General features: G+C 34.6%; 1 protein-coding gene across 4 annotated transcripts in view; it reads right to left on the reverse strand.

Moving 5' to 3' along the window:
* Window positions 1–2539: 2539 nt before the first annotated feature.
* DCUN1D1 (defective in cullin neddylation 1 domain containing 1) overlaps window positions 2540–21921 on the reverse strand; it is a 34914-nt gene continuing 15532 nt past the window's right edge. For all 4 annotated transcript variants that reach the window (XM_077879816.1, XM_077879814.1, XM_077879817.1 and 1 more), the window contains exons 2-7: window positions 20767–20983; window positions 19144–19312; window positions 16772–16902; window positions 7191–7273; window positions 6850–6946; window positions 2540–5343 (exon numbers count right to left, since the gene is read on the reverse strand). In XM_077879816.1, coding sequence (XP_077735942.1) covers window positions 5264–5343; window positions 6850–6946; window positions 7191–7273; window positions 16772–16902; window positions 19144–19312; window positions 20767–20941 — 735 coding nt within the window. In that variant the 5' untranslated portion in view covers window positions 20942–20983 and the 3' untranslated portion in view covers window positions 2540–5263. The remainder of the gene's footprint in view (window positions 5344–6849; window positions 6947–7190; window positions 7274–16771; window positions 16903–19143; window positions 19313–20766; window positions 20984–21921) is intronic.

Genomic DNA, 21921 nt, shown 5'->3' on the forward strand with positions numbered 1-21921 from the left:
TTAGCTATGTGTCATGTTATCTATAAGACAAATCATGGTCTTAGCCATTTTTCCCCTGAACATATGCCCTACACTATTCCTTTTTGTAAAAATCTTGTTTGGTATAGCCTCAGATTTCCATTAAATACAAAGTTTTCTTAGAATATTTCATAACTTGAACTAATTTTAAGTAAATATTTATATTGAATATGCTAAATATATCCATTCTAAATATCCTTTTTTGTTTTGTGTCATCATTAAGCCAGTCACATACTGCCTTTGGCAAGTTTCAAACTTGCTTCAAATCAAGCTTTGCTTTCACTATTTTGGCTCAAAATTCCTCTTTGCTTTAAAATTATTTGATGGATTCTTCTTTCAATGCACTGCTGTCTTCTATGATAAGACCTGTTTTAATTCTAATCTACACTCCATCTCTTACCATTCCACTGGAAAGTCTGCCAAAGTAGTAATGTTCTAAGCCAGACATTTAAGGGAAAAAATTCTCTTAACCAAACATTTTTCCCCAAACCACAGTTCATATGAAATGCCATTAACCTACAAGAGATAAGTAGAAAGCTATGGATAAAGTGGAGGAAGAGGCACTCCTGCTTGCTGGGAGTGATGCTTTTCTTCCCCAATGCTTTTCTTCCCCAACCTCATGGAATATAGCAGCTTCAATGTACGGCTTAAAAACCAACGTTCTACATTTCAAGTCACATTTCAGCACAGCACGAATACAAAAAAATTAAACTGAAAATATTTAAGCAATACTCATAAGAAAAATCTGGATATACTTAATTTAAAAATATACTTTTGGGGATCTCAGTTTTTAAAATGGATAATTATAAAATAATTCCCAAAATAATATCTTTAAAACTCCATAAAGACATTATTTTTGGGATCCCTGGGTGGCGCAGCGGTTTGGCGCCTGCCTTTGGCCCAGGGCGCAATCCTGGAGACCCGGGATCGAATCCCACATCAGGCTCCCGGTGCATGGAGCCTGCTTCTCCCTCTGCCTGTGTCTCTGCCTCTCTCTCTCTCTCTCTCTCTGTGACTATCATAAATAAAAAATTAAAAAAAAAAAAAGACATTATTTTTTAGGAATTCCATCAACTACAAATGTTGTGTACCTTTTATCATAATTTCCTTATTTATGTCACATTTTAAAGAAAGATCAACCAAAGAAAAGCCACATTAACACAGAACATTGAGCCTAGTGGAAAGTGGTTAAATGAGTAAGTTGGTCAGCAGGAAATGCCAATTACCCAGAAGGCAGTAAAAGAAAATAAGATGGCAAGAATACTCTGGTAAAATCATTTATGTATCTGTATTATGATTTTTTTAAAAAACCAGCACTACCTGCCTCCAGAAACAGATACAAATCAAGCAAATATTCAACCAAAATGGCCACAAATAAGGATGGATAAACCTGGAAAAGGGGATTTGCACTATTAAGAATTTTCAAGTTTATATTAACTACAAAATATAGACCCCTTCCCCTCAGAAATCAAAGGTAAAGATATCATGATATATAACTTCACCACATTTCTATAAAATAAAAGTAGAAATTATTGCTATATGACTGTAAAAATGGAGGCAAGTAAATAGTTTAAAATATACTCGTTTATAATCAATTAAATGATGAGCCATAATTTGAACCCTAATTATCACATTATGTAGAAATCACAATTCAGGTATTGTGTCCTCAGTTTTAAGATATTAGTTAAATAGTTCACATTTTAAAAACATTTTATCATTACATAATCAAATTTGATAAAATTTTATCAAAACATCTATGTATTCAATATAAATCATATTGTTAAAAGTATTATAAAGTAACATTTAAAGAAAACTGCTGAGGTGCCAAATAATTATTTTCTATTAAATATACAACTTAACATTTAGAACTATATAAATTAATTCTTGCTAAAAGTTGACTCAGGTTTACAAAGGCATACTTTGTGAACTCTAATATATTTCCCCAGCACCACTTTCCTTTTTCATTCCAAAATTCTTTCATTAGGTGTAACTTTCTTCTGCCATTCATATGTAAAATTACAGAAGTTTTACAATACGTAGTCTTAACATGTTTTTAAAAATCTAAGCAAAGTGCACATTAAACTAGCTACAACTACTCAAATTCCTTGATTATCATCAAATAAAAAATAGATGAACACTTCATTCGCTTAAATCTTTCTGAGGAAAAAAAAATAGTATAACCTTGCTTAAATAAAATTCCCCAGTAAGGGTATTATATAAAAAATTTCCCATGTTATTTTACTTTCGCTCATTAAAACTTTTTAAAAGTCTAATGAAGAACACACACTTATAATGCCATATTACACAACTACAGTACTGTTAATTAAATAAAGCAGCCCAGTATAGTTGTAAACATTTTAAAAACGTAGTAAACAAGACTTGGCATGTCTTTTCTTCCCAAAACTTGCCATTACAATGCTCTTTCCATGAATAATTATTCTTCCTGGAAAAGTTTAAGGTATATTTTAGTCTTTGAAAATATTACACTGAAATAATATGTGAAATGATTTAGTCATGGCAATTTCACTGAAGCTTTTATTGCCTCTGTTGGTAATATGACAGGGATTGTAAGAAGCACAATTGAACTTACAGAGATATGCAGATGATAGTCACTAAAGAGAATCTTGATCTCAAGTCTTTTTATATGTGGGCACTTCTAATTTTATACACTTTACTATTAAAAAGCATTACATTTTAAAATGTGTACCTGTATTGACATTTGGCAAAAAGAAAATTGTACCTGTGGTTCAATTTAAAACAAAGAATCAGCCTGGGGAGTTGACCAAAATGAAGACTGAAACACTAATGAATTAAAGCATTTCAAGTTGTGCGTGTGTGTGCGTGTGTGTGTGTGTGTGTGTGTGTGAACATGTATGTCTCTTCCAACCTGTCAATCTCACAGACACACTCACACACATACATGGCCATATGCGTATTTTTTTAGTATAAAATATTCCCTGTAACCAGACATTTATCCTCAAAATAATCACACCACATTAAACCAGTCTTCTCTTTTCAGCCCTAGTAATAGTATTGTTTAATTCTAAGATGCCGTCATAGAGTGAACAACCTTAACTTTTATGCTACATAATTATATTCAAAGCTTTATGTATTTTTTGTTTATAATTACACAGTAATTATAAATGTTTAGTACCAAAATGATGACAAACACTATTTTGTTGAAAAAGGTCTTGCATTTAAAAGGAAAAGTCTGTAAACCCAAAGGCACTAAGCCATGAACCAATATCAGACTTCTAAGAAAAACCATTTATATTGAAAAAAACAAAAAAAAACAAAAAAAAAAAGCTAATGGGATCTCATTTTAAAACACAGCATACTCGAATTAATCAATCCGAAAACAATACCATAACTCAAAATCTTCAAGACAAAAAACAAAATAGTACATATATATATATCTTTTTAAATTTTTCATAATTGAAGTTCCTCTTTATATTTACAAATATGAAATCAGGAAATACTGAAAGCAGCAGGATTCTTTTCTTTTTCTTTTTTTAAAATAACCAATTCCAGTAACCTGAATAGAAATTTTCAAAATATTCTTTTGGTAGAATTATATTCTTGAGTTAAAGTTATGATTGGAATATTAATATAGTATCTATGGGGTAAGCTCAATTTCAGAAATTACGTAAATAAAAAGTAGTTATAAGATGTCATTGTTTCTTAAAATCATTTCCACATCTACATAAAACATACTACTATTCTGAAGTACACTCCTTTGATAATTTTAACACAGGACCTTAGAGAGTTGCTTGCATATACAAAGCAAAATCTTGTCCTGCTAAACACCAAAGTCATCCAATGTATGAAATTTTACATTTTTTTTTTTACTTGCCTTACAGAAATGTTTAAGAAAGCAGTAAACTCTTCACGTGTCAGGAAGTTTAAAGGGAAATGAGGCATTTTCAGCATGAAAGCAGTTCATGGGTCTTGTAATGAAAAAAATACATACAAGATAGAATTCTGCTTTGATGTGAAAACTGAGCTAATTTAAACGAAACAAACAAGGTGAAGAAACTAAATAATTTACAAAAATAAAAGCCAGATTGGTATTTTGCATCAAGTACATGCTTGCTTGAAAATTTTTGCTCCTGAAGTATTTGGCAACCACAGTGATTAGCAGTTAAAGCAATTTCAACAAAATAAGAAGTCATCAAAAATGGACTATTTGTATGAATGCAGTACCTATAAGGATTGAACTTCATGGCTCATCATGACCATTTTCAAAATTTAATTCCTACTATCTTCTTATAAATTAAGAGAATTTCATTTGTGTTCCATAGTGTGCTGACAAAAACAAAAAACAAAACAAAAATAAACCCTCATGCCTAAATTTAGAATATTGTATTGTGTAGCAGTCTAAAACATTCAAAACAAATTAAATAGTTTAACTTATTCGACAGGCATATAAGCATTTGAAAATCATAATGAAATCCAATTATGTAGTGCATAATGTAGATAGGAGTAGAATCTAACATTATGCATTTTCTAAATAAAAGCTCCCTGTAAGACAACTATATATAAACATGGGTAAGATAAGTGCAGACTAGTTCTGTGGAACCTTTTGAAATCGAGGGTCTGAAACACAATATATTTTTCAGGTAGGCACACCAAGTTATCCTAAAAAATTTTCACGTTGGTTATTTTGACATCAGTTACTCTACTCACATCAACAATACATGTGATTTGCCAGGAAAAAAAAAAAATCCCCCAAACCAAAACACCATTCCAGATCCGGTACACTTTAAATATATCACTCTCATTGGAAGTGCTATCAGCATAGTCTTTGCAACTAGCCCAAAGCATATATTTAAGAAGTTTTTATAAATTGTTTGTGATGTTCATATGTTTAATTCTTATGCCAAACTGTTTTCTGATGAAGACAGCATTGTGCTTTATGCAAGAATGGAAACCTCAAAATAATCACCATAAAGCTTCTACGACTTATGGGAGAATAAACTAGGATGGTCCACAGATATAAGATGAAATCCACAATGTTGGAATTATAAATGTTTAGAGCGGCCCAGACTAGAAGACAAGCCCAAACCACCATTAGAAGAATGAAATACGATATGGTCCAAGATGTATCCTTAAAGTTTTGACACAACCCTCAGTCTGAATTGTGAGGATTGATCTTCAGTTCAGTCCAGCCAGCAGAAATTGACTGTGCAATTTTCCGTTGTATTTATTGTACAGACTATGTACATTCTAGAAGGTTCCTTTAGTGCTACACTGTTGTACTTTTTGTCCCAGCAATTTGAGGGCGTGCAAATTCCACAAAGTCATCAATAAGAACAGGCCATGCTCCTAGGGGAAAAAAAAAAAGTATGGGAACAAGGAAGCGAAGAAAAGCAGAAATAAACCTGACATTATAAAGAAAAGCCTTTACTTTTTAAAATACCTTCCCCATAACAGTTAAAGTATATCATTATAAATATTCCCACTGATAAGACTTTTAAAATTCTAGCTTTTTAGAGTTTCTACCTAAAATATGCTTTGTATTGTCCTTGCTCTATTATTCCAAAACTTGATTATCCTCTGAATAAAAATAACAACTCTTCTGGTAATCAATCAATAATATCATGGTTTTTTTTTTTTTTCACGAAGGCCACTGAACCGGTAGGTAGCCTAATAAATAGCCATGCTGTAAGGGCACATGGCCAGCACTGACAGCATAGTTATGTAGGAGGAAAAAAGTTTCTAGGCATTCTGTGGCAAACTTAACAGGAGAAATCAACAGCAAGTATCAAATCCTATTTCATGATAATAAATTACTAAATGATTTTAAATTGCATATATGCATGCCTCTACACATCCACATGCCAACTTCCAAATTAGGAAGTTCTCCAGTTTTGTATAAGACCTAACAGAAAGCACAATTATCATCAATCATATACAGGATTAAAGATTTCTCACTTGTTAGTGAAGACTGTACATCATAATGAAAACAGAGGGAAAAAAATAATATCTCTGGTTAAACAGTTCCAGGACACTTTTAAGGAGGCCAAGGTCACTGGAGATTTTTCAAAGAGTACCTCTCTATTCAACAATCTCAAAAATGCATCCTGCTAATTCTCCAGCGGGGCTAGGTAAGGATGTGTGAGTAAATCAATGTAAATCACTGCCAATTTTAAAAAAAATAAAAGCACAGGTCCTGGTGGATGGTAATATCTTTTTACATACATGAAAAAATATCAGAAAAGAATTCAATTGGTGATCATTTACTGATCAGTAGGCAGCTGAAGTACATTTCAAACTTGACAGTCACTAAACTTGAGTTTACAATCAAGTTCATAGACAAGACAAACAGATATAACAGTAAAAAATACAAAGTACATTAAAAAGAGTAATGAGTAAACTGAAAATCTAAAACATGGATAAAAACTATTATTCAGGGCAGCCCCAGTGGCTCAGTGGTGTAGCACCGCCTTCAGCCCAGGGTGTGATCCTGGAGACTGGGGATCAAGTCTCATGTCGGGCTCCCTGCATGGAGCCTGCTTCTCCCTCTGCCTGTGTTTCTGCCTCTCTCTCTCTCTCTCTCTCTCATGAATAAATAAATAAAATCTTAAAAAAAAAAAAAAACTATCATTCATGCCTTTTTGGAAGACAAGATTCACTGCGTTGGTATTTAGAGAAAAAAATAATATAGACTGGTAAAGAGGATGAAGGCATTTTATACATCAGAAGAGCACAAATAAAAGGTCAGAAGACAGAAATCCAACTCCAAGAAAAGCAGAGGTAGACAAGAAGTTCAAGACCGTATGAAAGAAGTAAAAACAAAAACACAATTGGTAAGACAAAAACTTTCATTACCTTCTTCATCATAATTAGACATGTCATCTGCAATCATTGTACTGAAGTCTAAAAGAAGATTCCAAGTATCTTTTGGTATTGATCGTTTATGATGTTCCTATTTTTTAAAAAAAACAAGCAAAAAACATTCAAATCACTAAAAAGAGTTTCAACACATCAGCCCAAATGATACTAAACCCAAGAATGCAAAACAACTTGCGTAATGAAATCTAGTAATCAAATTTCTCGTCTTATGTCCACTACATACTCTAAGATGAGTTAGTCATGCTTTAAAAAATGTTAATTTATCTTCAAAGTAAAAATGTAGAGAAAAGATAGAGCTGCAGAAAACATGAACTTACCAACAAAAATTTATTCCATAAGTCTAAGAATTTAAATCTTCCATTAAGCACTAAATTCCAGTAGGCAATGGCCATTTCTAGATCTGTAATATTAAAAATAAATTATGTATTTCAAATTCCATGAATATTTATCCCTGCAAAAAAAAAACCAGGTAAGACCAAAGATAGCCCTAAAAAAATTAAATTAAAAACTCTTTGACTACTTGTGTCGTAAAATTTTCGTGTACAGGTAAGACCAATGTTTGTATCCTGCCTGCCTCACCTTCAGGGCAAGAAGAATACACTTACCTCACAGGGGGTTTCTGAAGCCTACGTTAGATAATGTAGAGAAGGATACTTGAGTAGATGATCAGTATTAAAATGTTAATTTACATCAGCATTTCTCAACCTCAGCACTTTTGACTTTGGAGCCAAATAATTTCTCCTTGTGGAAGACTGTCCTGTATTTTATGACATTAGCAGCATCCCTGGCCTCTATCCACAACTCCATGCTACCCCCAGTGGTGAAAAACAAAATTGTCTCCAGACGTTGCCAAAGCTACCCTGGGGAGGCAAAACAGGCCCTGGTTGAGAACCACCAATGTAATGCAAAGGTAGATTGTAATGCAAAGGACTGCATTCCACAAAGAATGATCCCAATTTCAGAGTTACTAGGAATACTGATTTAAAAATTAATATTCATCAACTAAGATTTGCTTTTGGAAAAGTGTGATGATGATGTAAAAGGGCTATTTAACTGGGTTTGGAGCAGAGTGAAGCCATATTGCTACGTGACAGAGTACAATACCTGTCATGACAGAAAGAAAGAACTATGATCTCTTTCAAGGAACTAAACTAGTTAAGAAAGTACCAAGCTTTTATGAGTAAATATCCATCTCCAGGTTAGGAAAAATTGTATCCCAAGTAACTTAAAAGTCCTTTTAGATACAATCTCCAAACCACTCCTGATAACCTGAAGAATCCTCAGACTAGGAAAGACTCCAAAAAGACTCACATTGTACCTCAAAGAATAATATACAGGCCATAAGGCAGAAAATCCCCCTTCTTCACTGGACCTTCACCTCTTCAAGGATAGGAACTGCATGTCCCCAAACTAGCAAACGCAGTACGCATTCACAAACTGATGAATGAATGAACTTCCTACATTCCATGTGCAAATGCACTACTTACCTTCAAATCCATCATTATGTCTTCCTTCAAACTCAGTGGAAAAGATGTCACTTTTTTCTCCTATGCAAAGATAAGCCTAACACCACTGTTCTCAATTCAATACCATCCTGCCTCTTCAAGGAATCTTGTCTACTAATTAGTTTTCCTCTCTCCCTACATCTTCAACTCTGCACTGTCTTCCGGCTTTTGCCCTTTCATGAAGGAATATGCTCAGGTTACAGCACTTATCTTAAAAAAAAACTTTCTTGGATCTCTTATCCCCTTAACTAGCTACCCTCTTTCTCTTTCCCTTCACAGATAATCTTGAAACAGTACACGGAGTCTTCTACTTTCATACATAATATGCTCCTGAAAGCAAGTCTAAAAGTCAAATTCAGATCCCCAGATTTTAAGAAAACTAGAAATATGACACCAACTTCTAACATAATATCTTCTTAAGCTTGTGATCCTGAAGGCTCTATAGCTAATATTCCTTCCAGGTTAATTTTGTTCTTTACCAACTAAACATATTAATTGTCTGGCTCAGCACAGGACAGTGGCTGTTATTAGCATGCTTACTGACTTCCTTCTTCATTTTAAGTGTATTAAATTTATGAGAATAAGCTTATTACTAGTGCTAGCATTTTCTTCCTTTTCAATTAATTTTCACAAAATAAGAAACAACAGAGATATTCAAATAACTACAAACCAGGAGACACCTATAAATGCCCATTTGTCAGCTGATACACTAAAAGAATCTGACAAGGGTGGAAGTATATGTGTATGATGGTTGAAGGTTTAGGTTGTAAAATAAGAGAATTTTTTTGTAACCTACATGTATTGCCCCATTTCCTCACCTCCCACACACTCTTTTAATTTTATAAACTAGCGTGTACCTCTGTCACTCTACTGAAAGTAATCTCTGCCAAATAAATACTTTTTATGTCCTTAATTTTGGTTGCCAAATGAATACTTTGATGTCCTTAATTTACCTGGCTCTCTGCCATCTTGGACAAAACTGAATACACCTCCTAGATGGAACTGTCACTTCTTTCAGCTTTAATTGATAACACTCTATTATTTTCCTCTGTTGTCTCTGGTTTTCTAACTGGCTCCCCTTCCTCCATTCATCCATTTGATGTTGGTATTCTGTGATACTGTATGTCAGCAATAACCATTTCTACTCCCCGCAGATTTTTTCAAACCCTTACCTTTTTTCACATCATACGCTCAACTGTCTTCAACAACTCCTAAATCTGAATCCTTTATCTCTATGTTCTAAATTCATGTATCTAATTGCCTAAGGACAACTTCAACTGGGTATCCATAAACAGCTCCAATTCAACAGAACTCAAACTGAACTCATTATCTTTCTCTACAGACTCGCATTCCTTCTCTCAATGTCCTCATCCTACAGTGTTTCTCAATGAAACACCATTGTGCGTTGTGAAGAATGCCACCTATGCACGGCAGGACATTTAGCACCCATCTAATACCAGAAGAAACCCTTAGTCATTATGACAATCAAAAAAACACCCCCATACATTTCCAAATGTCCCCTAAAGGCGTTCAGAATTGATAGAGAAACTCCTTTCTCCCTCATCACACACTTTCAGTCGAAGTGCTTTCATTTTGGCTTCTAAGTACCTTTAAATCTCTCTCCATCCCTACCGTCAGGACCAATGCTAGAGTCCTCTTCATGTCTAGCTAAATCACTGCAACAGCTTCATAACCAATCACTCTTCCTCTAGTTCTGACTCCACGCCTTTTTAAGAACCACAATGCTTTCTTATGGACCTTTCAGGCATTTATAAATTTGGTGTCACTTCATGTTAAAATTCTTCAATGATTAAAACAATGAGATTCCACTACACACCTTTTGAAATGGCCAAAATCCAAAACACTGACAACACCAAATGCTGGCGAGGATGTGAAGCAACAGGAACTCTCATTCACTGCTGGTGGGAATGCAAAATAGTATATCTACTTTGGAAGACAGTTTGGCAGTTTCTTACAAAACTAAACATACTCTTACCATATGATTCAGCAATCACATTCCTTGGTATTTACCCAAATGAACTCAAAACTTACATCCACACAAAAACCTGCACATGAATATTTACAGCAGCTTTATCCATAATTGCTAACATTTAGAAGCAACCAAGATGCCCTTTAGTAAGTAAAGAGATTATATGAACTGTGGTACATCCAGATGAAGGAATATTCAGTGGTAAAATGAGCTATGAAGCCATGAAAAGACATGCAGGAAAACAAATGCATATTAATACTACCAAGTGAAAGAAAACCAGTCTGAAAAGGCTAATTCTGGAAAAGGAAAACTATGGACAGTAAAAGGATCAGCAGTTAGCCAGGGGTTAGGAGGGAGGAAAGGATTAATAGGCAAAGCAGAGGACTTTTAGGGCACTGAAAATTCTCTGTATAATGCTATAATGATGGATACATGTCATTATTACATTTGCTCAAACCCACAGGATATACAACACCAAGAGTGAACCCTAATGTAAACTTAAACTTTGGGTGATAATGATGTATCAATATAGGTACAACAGTACAAAATGTACCACTCTGGTGAGAGATGTTGATAATGGAAGGAGCTATGTATGTGTAGAAGCAGAGGGTACAAGGAAAATCTGTACCTTCTACTCAATTTTGCTGTAAACCTAAAACAGCTCAAAAAATAAAGTCTATTAAAAAGAAACTTTTTTAGGGGCACCTGGGTGGCTCAGTCAGTTATACATTTGCCTTCAGCTCAGATCATGATTCCAGAATCCCAGAATGGAGCCCCACACTGGGCTCCCTGCTCTAAAGGAAGTCTCCTTCTCCCTCTACCACTTACCTTGCTTGTGCTCACTCACTCTCTATCAAATAAAATCTCAAAAAAAATTTATTTTGTTCTGCAATGATCTTCCTACTGCCTTCTGATAAAATCTACACTTCTGGTTAAATTAACTTACAGTTCCTCAAAGGTGCTATGTCTCTCACCTCTGAGCAATTGAACTTACTAATCTTTACACCTTAGAGATGGCTTCTTCTTCTTCTTCTTTTTTTTTTTCTTTTTTTTGGCCTTGAAAACATACTTATTCCTCAAGGCTCAAAAATTAATATTTGTGAAGAAAACCGTTGCAAACTCACCCAGACAGACTTAAGATGCTACTGACTTCATGCTCACAGAGTAAGGAGTCAATAAATATTTTTGAATGAAAGAGGAATAGTCAAAAAGACTTACTAAGTTATAATTAAGAGTTGAAATGCAGGGGCACCTGGGTGACTCTGCTTGTTACAGATCAGACTCTTGGTTTTGGTTCAGGTCATAATCTCAGGGTCCTGAAATTGAGCCTCACCTCTGGCTCTGCACTCAACAAGAAGTCTGCTTGAGATTCTCTACCTCTGCACCTCTCTGTCCACCCCTCTCACCACTCCAATCACTCATATGCCCATGCATGTTCTCTCTCTGAAATAAATAAATAAATAAATAAATAAATAAATAAATAAATAAATAAATTCTTTTAAAAAAAGGTTGAAATGCCTAAGATTGTATAGGGATAGAATGTCAATTACCACAAACATAGGAAAAATTGCCCTTTAGAAAGAAATGTCTGAGTGACAAAGAGAAGAGTCTAGCTAGAGAGAAGTCGTTCAAAAGGTTGGACTCTTAAATTCCAATTCTACCACTAGTTAAGGAAACTTGGGTAAGTGAGTTCACCTCTCTATAATTCAATTTAAAATAACAATAACAAAATATCAGAGAAGGAGACAGAACATGAGAAACACCTAACTCTGGGAAATGAACAAGGGGTAGTGGGGAAAGGGAGGTGGGCGGGGGGATGGGGTGACTGGGTGACAGGCACTGAGGGGGGGCACTTGACGGGATGAGCACTGGGTGTTACACTATATGTTGGCAAATCTAACTCCAATAAAAAAAAATACTAAATAAATAAAATAAAGATAACAGTACCTATTCTCACATGGTTGCTGTAAAGATTAAACAAGTTAATAGACATAGAACATTTAGAACAATGGCCGGTAAATAATATGAGTCCTTACTATCATTGTTATTATTAACAATTTTAAAAATTATTATACATTCTGAAGCAGTATTGGAAAAGAGACAAAATTCAACAATAAGGTAACAAGTGGCAACAACAGAATAAGTAGAAGGATAATATAGAGAAAAAGAGACTAGCAAATAACAACATTGCCTAAAACTGAGATACTTACAGAATGAATTCTTATGCCCTTATAGTAAAATTGAAAATGTGAGGCAATCCCAGTGTCAAACAAAATTAACAAGGGCGATGTGGGATTTCATAAAAGGTGATGAATTGAGTGCTGAATGAACATGGAAATGAACTGACACTGGATTCAAATACTGTCCTTAAGGGAAACAAAATGTTGCCAACTCACTAGGGAGGATGGAATGGTGATTAATATTCCTATTCACAATGTCTTCATTTACTTAGAAACATCTAGTTTGCACAATTATATATATATATATAATATATAAAATATATATATAAAACACAAAGATTGTTGGGTCAGAAGATCTGAGACTGAGTCCCAGGTTCTCCCAACTCGAAAAGTTATGTGACCTTAGTAAGTCAGCCTCTCTAATCACAAATTTTTCCATCTTTACAACAAAGAGGATAATAGGTTTTTTACTTAGCTCAAAGGGTTGTTACAAGAGTCAAATGGGATTACACAGGTGAAAATGCATTTTAAAAACACTCTCTAAAAAAATAAAAAATAAAAAAATAAAAAAATAACTCTCTAAAATTATTTTTAAATATTAAAATAAATGTTTAAATAATCTTAACATTTAAAAAATCACTGTACAGGTATGATTCTAGCTGAACCACAGTTCACAAGAAAATAACTTATGAACTTTAGTCTAATCAAAGTTTGGCATGGTCCTAAAAATGACATGGTTGCTACAGAACAAATATAATTTTTGACCAAACAGAATGAACAGTCTTACAAAAAATAACAGACTCCTGGTGTTCTACATTAAACAGCCTCCTTCTGGAGAATTATGTTCAGCTTTAAGAGCTCTATTTTGAGAGAATCTGAGAAATTGGAAACGTGCCTGGGAGGAGAGAGTAATAGGAGTAAGAAAGGTCTTCTCAAATGAAGAATAGTTAAAATAATGGGAATGCTGACCTGGAAAACAAAGGAGAAAGGGGGAAGTGACAGCACTCTCTAAATGGTTAGACTTCTTCCGTGCTGCGGTGGTGGACAAATAAGAGCAGCAGAAGTTACAAAGACAGAGATGTTCACTTCATAAGGAAGAAGTGTGTGATAAGAAGTAGGAGTATCCTGTGACAAGAATGGACCGCTTCCTACAACAATGTGTGTTCAATCCCTGTATGTTCAAAAGTAGAAACTAAATGAGCACCAGCTACGGATGCTACTTTGGACAGGTTAGACAACTTAACGAAAAATTCCTTTCAAATTTAAGACTCAGAAGACTATCAGAAATGCCAGGTGCCTGAAGCAGACGGTGATAGTGCAAGCACCCTATCCTGTTGTCAAAGGAAATCGGGTTATAGAAAATGAGAAAATATGGAAAACACTAGCTCTCATTATAACTAGCAGAGCTATTTATAAATAAACCACAGTGCTGTCACTGTCGCTCTGCCAATTTGTTTTGGGCCTCACCTTCTCTCCTCTGATCTTCTAATTCCTCTCTGCCAAATACTGTAATTTAAGAGCCCTGTGAGCCCTTAGAAAGGCTGTCAAGAAAACGGTTTTCTTTTTAATTAAGTTCTTCAACTAAGCAAGTCATTACATTTCCTGACACCCAACACCAATGCAAAACAAAGGGAGAAACTAGGATTTGTCTTCCTATTATGCTTTTTTCTTTTCTAAATTAAGATTTTTTTTTAGTTTTAGCCTTACAGAAAAATTGAGCAGAAAGTACAGACAGTTCCCGTATACCTCCCCACATGTACAACCCCCCCACCCCCCCTGCTCTGTTTCCACTATTTTTAACATCTTGCTTTAGTGTGGTATGTTTCTTACAACTGATGAGCCAATATGAATATACTACTATTATTAACTGAAGCCCATATTTTACATTAGGGCTCACTCTGGGATGTGCATTCTATAAGGTTTTTGTTTTTTTTTTTAGAAAAGTTTTTTTTTTTTTAAACAATTTCAAAACTGTGGTTAAATACACAAAATTTATCATCTTAACCATTTTTAATTGTACAGTTCAGTTATTATTAGGTACATTCACACTGTTGTGCAACCAATTTCTAGAACTCTTTTTTTCATCCTGCAAAACAGAAACTCTATACCCATTAAACTATATTACAATTATTAAGTTCAGTATTTATTAGACAATAAAATAAATTTTTAAATCTAAGCCTGTACAATCTTTTTTTGCAAGTTTCTCTATAATCCAAAATTCCAATTTACTATCATGTTAATATATCCAATTATCTAATAAAATTTTAATTTTGCTTTATTTTCACCACATATAAGGACTAAGATTCAATATCAAAACTATATATTCACCCCAAAATATTTTTAGTTTTGTGCTTCAATAAGGGATAGGGATATAACTAAAGAAATAGATTCAGCCCATTTAAATCAACATTTTATATTCATAACATTTTGTTTAATCTTATCAAAATATTATACTACATTTCTAAACACAACAAAAATAATTTTAATGTACACATACATAGTCAAAAATTTTAATCAGTTTTTATTTGTGGAAAGGAAGGAGGAAATTAGGAAAAAAATAGCCCAGCTAACTGATGGCCACAGATATAGTAGAGAAACTAACTCTACATATCATCCATCCCAGCTTATTTTGCCTACAAAATGAGTAATTTTACTCCAAGAAGAAAAATCCAATCGAAACTGAAGAATCAGTTGAAAAGGAGGCTTCATTATTTGGAATTTTGCTTTACAGATATTTTGTATATCTTCAATCAATTCAACCACTTTCAGTCACTCTTTAGGCCAAATCTTCAATACAAATGTACATTTATCCCTTCCTCACTAGATTTCAACCACTTTCTCGGTCTAATCCCCATTCATATAATCCTTTTCTTAATGCCTTTTCCCCTCTAATTTAAAATATAAAAAGGATTAGTGCAAGAGGCCCCTGTTAGCCTCTCCAACTAGCGGATCTTCAAAATCAAAAACACACTCACTTCCATCGTTGGGTAAGTTATTTAACCTTCCTGTAGGCAAGAAGGTTTCCTCATCTGCAAAATCAGGATAGAAAAACGACTAGCACTCTATTACTATGTATTTGGCACATGGCAGGTGATGACTTATTAAATGAAAGAATGAGTAACTCATAAAACTATTAAACATGAGATGAAGCAGTTTATGCACTTAGCACACTGCCAGGCACACTTCAAGCACACATTAAATGAAGATATCACCATCGAAATCTTCAGTGCATCCCTACTGCCCACAAATTCTAATTTAAAACTTTCTGTCCTGTTTTTAAAAGAAACCTGTGATTGTCAAGCCTTACTATGTCTCACCAACTTAATCTCCAAATAAGCAATTCCACTAAAATTACATCAATGTTTTCTCTCTTTTACAAAGAAACGAGGCTTATTTCTGAAGTTTTGGATATTCATTCTATCCTCTTGAGCACCTTGTATAGTCAAATACCATATTCTTTAGTTCATATCCCACCTTGCCCAGGAAGCATTTCCCAACCATTCCTGCTTTTACTCATTTCTCTCTTCATCTAAAACCCTCACAAAGGTTTACTATTGTGTATTACCTGCTATCATCAAATCTCTCTAGGTAAACTGTAAATTACACTGTAGCTTTTACTTCCAACCCCCACCCCCTGCTATCCCTAAAGCAAGTGTATGAATATTACATACAGCACAAATTGACTGATCTAAACTGTTAACAGTGGAAGATTACAGATAGGATTTCTGCATAAGATTATAAATAATAATAATTACTTTTATTCTTTCTTATAGCTTCCAAAAAATCATACCAAAAAGATAGATTTCTTTGACATTCTATGACTTGTAAATCTTACAATGCTATTTCTATAGATCTGTGGTGAAAAAACTATGGTCCTAGGAGCCTACAATATCTTCTAGATAATAAATATAGAAATATACACAAGTAAATATATGTACATAATGTATGTCAGTGGAATTTTAACAAGTATTTATTTTATGTATTGTAGTTCTTAAAAAAAAGATTAGTAGTTCAGATATGGTACCCAGGATAAGTTTATCATTCAATGTGCATAATATTTTCTGATTAACTAGAAGTTCATGGTTTCTCATGGTTTTTCAGTAACTGGTATTTTCATGATGACTCCATGTTCAAAACACAAAACTTTCCATTACAAAAGTGACACACTATCAATGTATTTTAATATATCTAAAACACCAAATATAATTTTTAAAAATTCTTACCTAATCCTTTTTGTCCTGGATTCTTTGCAAAATTAAAAGTAAACTGGTAAAAATCCTTAAATCGTCCTGGTTCTTTCAATTCCTGTTCCATCTTGGGTATCTGGGCCTTTAGTTTTTCTATGCTGTCACATCTACATTGTAAAATTAAAGTTTATAAAAGATAAACCTTTTCACTATAAATTAAGGACTTATTTATTCCTATGACAGCTTATATTTATTCCATAGAACTGTTAAAAAAATCAGTTAGTTGAAATTTCATCTTTTTATATTACATAAACAAGTATGGGGTTAGCTGGAGGAAGAAAAGGTCTGGAGTGATTAAATGTCAGAATTACCATTTTTAAAAGAAATGAGCTATTACTTTTAATTATGTAATTCATTGGACTATCAACACACCCAAATTGTAGAAGTCAGCTACAGTAAATAGAATGTACAGTAATCACCATAACAATCACTAGTTTAAATAGTGATAGATACTCCTTATCTGGTAACAAGTTACATGTCTAGCTCCCAAACTAAGCGAAAACATAGTGCCTTGCTTAGGTGAGGAAGCAACCCTTTAATAAGGTGATGTTATACTAAGTATAATAATAAATATCAGCTGAGCCCCCTACCATCTCCCAACTGCTTATCATATCAGTGTTAAGCGTTTTTTACATTTGCAAAGCCTTCAACTTCCAAGGACTTGAAAGGGTCTATGTACCCATCTTACTTTCCACATAATACCCAGAAGGCAGAAATATTCTATTTTTTTATAGATTCCACAAACCAGTCATTCCATTTTTCTTCTAATCACTGCTGTTTTTATTCCCCTTCTGTGTTCTTCAAAACACCTTCCAGCTCATTAGTTTGCAGAGTAAACTTTTGATTTGGAAGTTCATTATATTTTATATGAATTCAGTTTCAAATGAAAAACAAGCAAGTTCTAATGGAGCCTGTCCTAGTACAGAAAATCCCAGCAAGTTCTGGATAGGACTAGCTTGGGAGGCAGAACACAGTGTCTAGGCCAGTTATTAATTTATTGCTCCTCAGCTTTAAACCTACCCTTCTTTGCCCTACTTTGGGACTATCCGCAGTCAACTACCAATCATGAGGCTTTGTTTTTCTTACCAGCCTGGCTCACTGTTAGGTCCTACCAACAGAGGGCGATGAAAGGCTGGAAGAGGAAGAAGTCACTTAGCCTATCCTAGTTTGTTTTCTGCGGAGCAAGGGTTTCAGTGTGCTGGGAGCTCCCGGGAGTGTTCACCAATGGTGGCAACTCACATGGCTCCGCAGCAAGTGGCCTCTAGCCAGTTTCTCCTCTACCAGAGTGGCAGGCAAAGCAAACATCACAGGCACCGTGTTCCTGCAGCAGCCACACACCCTCTCCTCTGAGCTCCTGAATCTCAACCTTGCAGAGATTTTTCTTTCCTAGGTTCCTTCCTTGCTCACTTACCTCCACCGTAAGGGTGAGGGAAGCTTCCTGCAACTACCACTTCTGTTACACCTCTTTTTTATTACCTCTTTTACACATTTTGATCTTTAAAATTTTCCCTGTTCAAATTACTCACATGGTTTTTCTGTCTTTTCTGGACTCTGATTACAATGACCCTCAGGCTCAAGGATCAGAATGCCTGGGTTCAAATCCTGGCTCTAATCTTACCTAATTCTGTAATTTCTCTGTACCTCACTTTCCTCGTCTCTAAAATGAGTATAAACACTACTTTGCTCACAAAGTTGCATAGGTGAAAATACTTATTTATTTAGCACAGCTCCTGAAATAAAATGAATGTTCAACAAATGTTAGCTATTATTACTAGTCACTCACTAAAAACAAAGGGCAGCAACCCATTACCTATCCATAAACCAAATACTTTTTCACATCCTCATTAACTATGGACAACTAGACGCCATAGGTACATCTCTATCCACGACTTTTTAACTTTTTAAGACATTTAGCTCATCAGCTGGTCAAGGTATAAGTGGAGCAGAAAGTGATTAGTAACTCCCAGGATTTTATATTCTAGGAGTTTATTTATAAATTCAAAGTTCCCAGCCTCACATTAAGAAATAAATTAAAGCTTGATCATTTCACTTATCCATGTTAAATATTAAAGCATAGTAATTTATTTTAATACTAATGAACCTCCCTCAGAGACAAATGATAAAAGTATAATGCAAATGGAATAGGCCAAACTACAGAGATATCTTGACAAACCCAGGAAACTGTATAACATGGGAAGGAGCTCGCATACTAGCCCATTTTTATTTATACCAATATTTGTAGGCAGGTAAATTTAAAAACTGGTATTTAAAAATTCATAACACAATTCAATTCCACAGTTAACTCTCATAGTAATGTATCTAATTTCCAGGGGTAATTATATACTCACCCTAACTCTGTCATACCGTCCATGAACTCCTGCTTGGAGAACTCGCACTGTGTTGCTGCTCTGAACTTCCACGCAATGATCAACACACTAATGCTGGCTGGATCGAGTGCCAGGTCATCACAGAACTGCTGTATACCATCTATTCCAATTTTATTTTCATCTTGAGGATCTTTAAAAATAACAGAGCAATATTAAATTAGTGCCATACTTTATTATGCTATGTCTAAAACTGGAAAAGGTAATGCTCTATATTCCATTTAAAAAAATGGTCACAATAGATCAGAGATATGAAATAATACTACTCTAACAGATGTTTTCCCACTGTAATATTTAAAGCCACTTTATCCCTGAAATAGCATTCTTAAGATGAACAGGAGGATATAGGGGGGAGGTGGGCACTTGATTTTTAAGTTTTATTTATTCATGTGAAAAATGTCCCAAACTAATTTACACTCCAAAAATCAGATACTCCTACACAGAAAAGGATTTTTTCCTAAACATATGTACAGAAGTTGTTTTCTTACAGCAAAATTCATTTTACAATGGCAATCATTCCTTAATATCAGAAAAACTATAATTCTACAATTTAATCCCAATCTCAATATAAGCATCTGCTGTTCAAATTAAAGAAAACACCCAACTATCAATATTTACTCATCAGAAGGCAAAAATTTTGTTTTATTTATTTTTTAATTTCTTTTTATTGGTGTTCAATTTGCCAACATATAGCATAACACCCAGTGCTCATCCCATCAAGTGCCCCCCCCCTCAGTAGAAGGCAAAAATCTAAAGTAATGACAAATACAGGAGAAAGAGCCACTCATAGAGCACGCTATTTTAAGTGATTTGCTAACATCTCTAGGAATAAAAAATGTGTGCATCTTTTGCCTTTTGGGCATTAGTTAAGCAAAAAATGTAATCCCACTTTAAGAAGGATTTGAAAGAAAATGTGTATATGTATTTCTGCGTAAACATAAAAGATATGGAAGGATCCAACCCGGGCTATTAAATACTGGTTCCCCCAGGAGAATAAAGAGGGAGAAACTATTAACTTCTTCTGTATTTAGCTATAATATGTTGTTTAACTTTTTTAGAGTGTTACTTCACAGTTCTTTAAAAGTTGTTAAAATTATTATGCAGGCTTTATAAAAATGAGGGGAAAAATCGAGGTCCTCAGTCACTATTCTAAAATTGGCATGGCACATGAAAAAAGGGGGAGGAGGGCAGCCCAGGTGGCTCAGCGGTTTAGCGCCACCATCAGCCCAAGGCATGATCCTGGAGACCCGGGATCGAGTCCCATGTCAGACTCCTTGCATGGAGCCTGCTTCTCCCTCTGCCTGTGTCTCTGCCTCTCTCTCTGTCTCTATGAATAAATAAGTAAAATCTTTAAAAAGAAAAAAAGGGGGGGGGGAGGATAAGGGAGGAAGAAATAAAGAGGCTAAGAAGAAATTTTAGTGAAAAGAGGAAAAATAATTTCTCTCAGATCTCCTGAAGTAATTCTAAGATCTACAGAGCACTCCTAGGCACATTTGCCCAATTTATGTTCTATGTATGCCTGATTTCTCATAAGAAGCATGTAACTGGAAAACTTGGTTCAAAATATTTAAAGTCACAAGCACTCACCTTTGTATCTATTGTATAGTTGTTCTAACTTCTTCCTGTCCAACGATCCTTTTACACTCTCTCGTATATAAAGTTCAGGATTTTGGAAAAAATTGTCTGTTGCAACATCTAACTTCCAGTCATTTTGAGACAGACAACTTACTGCTGTTTTTTCACTAGATTGTGTGAAGATCATAAACTGACGAACTTTATCCTTCTGTGATGATTTCAACTTGTTCTATTGAAACCAGAAAATAAATTGAAACTCTACATAAAAATCACAGATGACTAAGTATTTCTACATGGCTAACTAATCATTCTTAACAATACTTTTTCTCATAAAATATTAAAATATTTTAATATTTATTTTTCTATTAATCAGAAAGAATTTTTTTTAATGTAAAACACAAAACTCGGTATTATTTTACAGAAGAAATTCGAAGGTAAAGGAAATTCAACCACCCTGAATTTCTCCTAAAAGATGATCATCAGCGCATATATCAAGATTCTAGGAAGGGAAGTACAGCTACTCTCAAAACCTTGACCAAGCACAAAGCTCTCAAGGGATGCATAAGGAGTGGTGGGGAAGCAGTGACATTATCTACCAGCCAGAACAGTCGATGACCTGGGAGGAACAGTGAGATTAACAGGTGTTAGTTGCAGTTCTAAAACCCATTATAAAGGATAGGGTACAATTCTCCCAACTCCACCCCCTTGTTTTTTTGCTATTTTTACCAAATGTAAAAAAGAAATGAAATAGGAGTACCCTACATTTCTCCTGGTGGTGTTCAGGAACCAAGAATTTCCTCATATTTGCACTCAAATAGAAAACAATGCAATATGAACAAGTACCCTGGATCCTTCCAATGAAGGTAATACTTAATAGAAGAATTCTTCTTTCTTTCCCCTGAATCACCTCTTTCCCTTGGCCAGAGCCTAGCAGAGGCTCTCTCCAAACAGCCTTCTGCTTTAATAACCTCTTCATTTGCCTTATGTTGACACCGATTCATTTCTCATCTGACCTGAACTCTGTGCAAAATAAAGCAGGACAACTAGGCCCGCCACTCTCCCAGTATCCGGAACCATGTTCTTCTCCCTTTCTTCCCACCCAACCTGGTCTCCTGTGCAATTCTAGTATCCCCACTATTATTCTTCTCCCCACCAAGTCCTAGCACC

Source organism: Canis aureus, chromosome 31 (genome assembly GCF_053574225.1).
Source record: "Canis aureus isolate CA01 chromosome 31, VMU_Caureus_v.1.0, whole genome shotgun sequence".
NCBI classification, from domain to species: domain Eukaryota; kingdom Metazoa; phylum Chordata; class Mammalia; order Carnivora; family Canidae; genus Canis; species Canis aureus.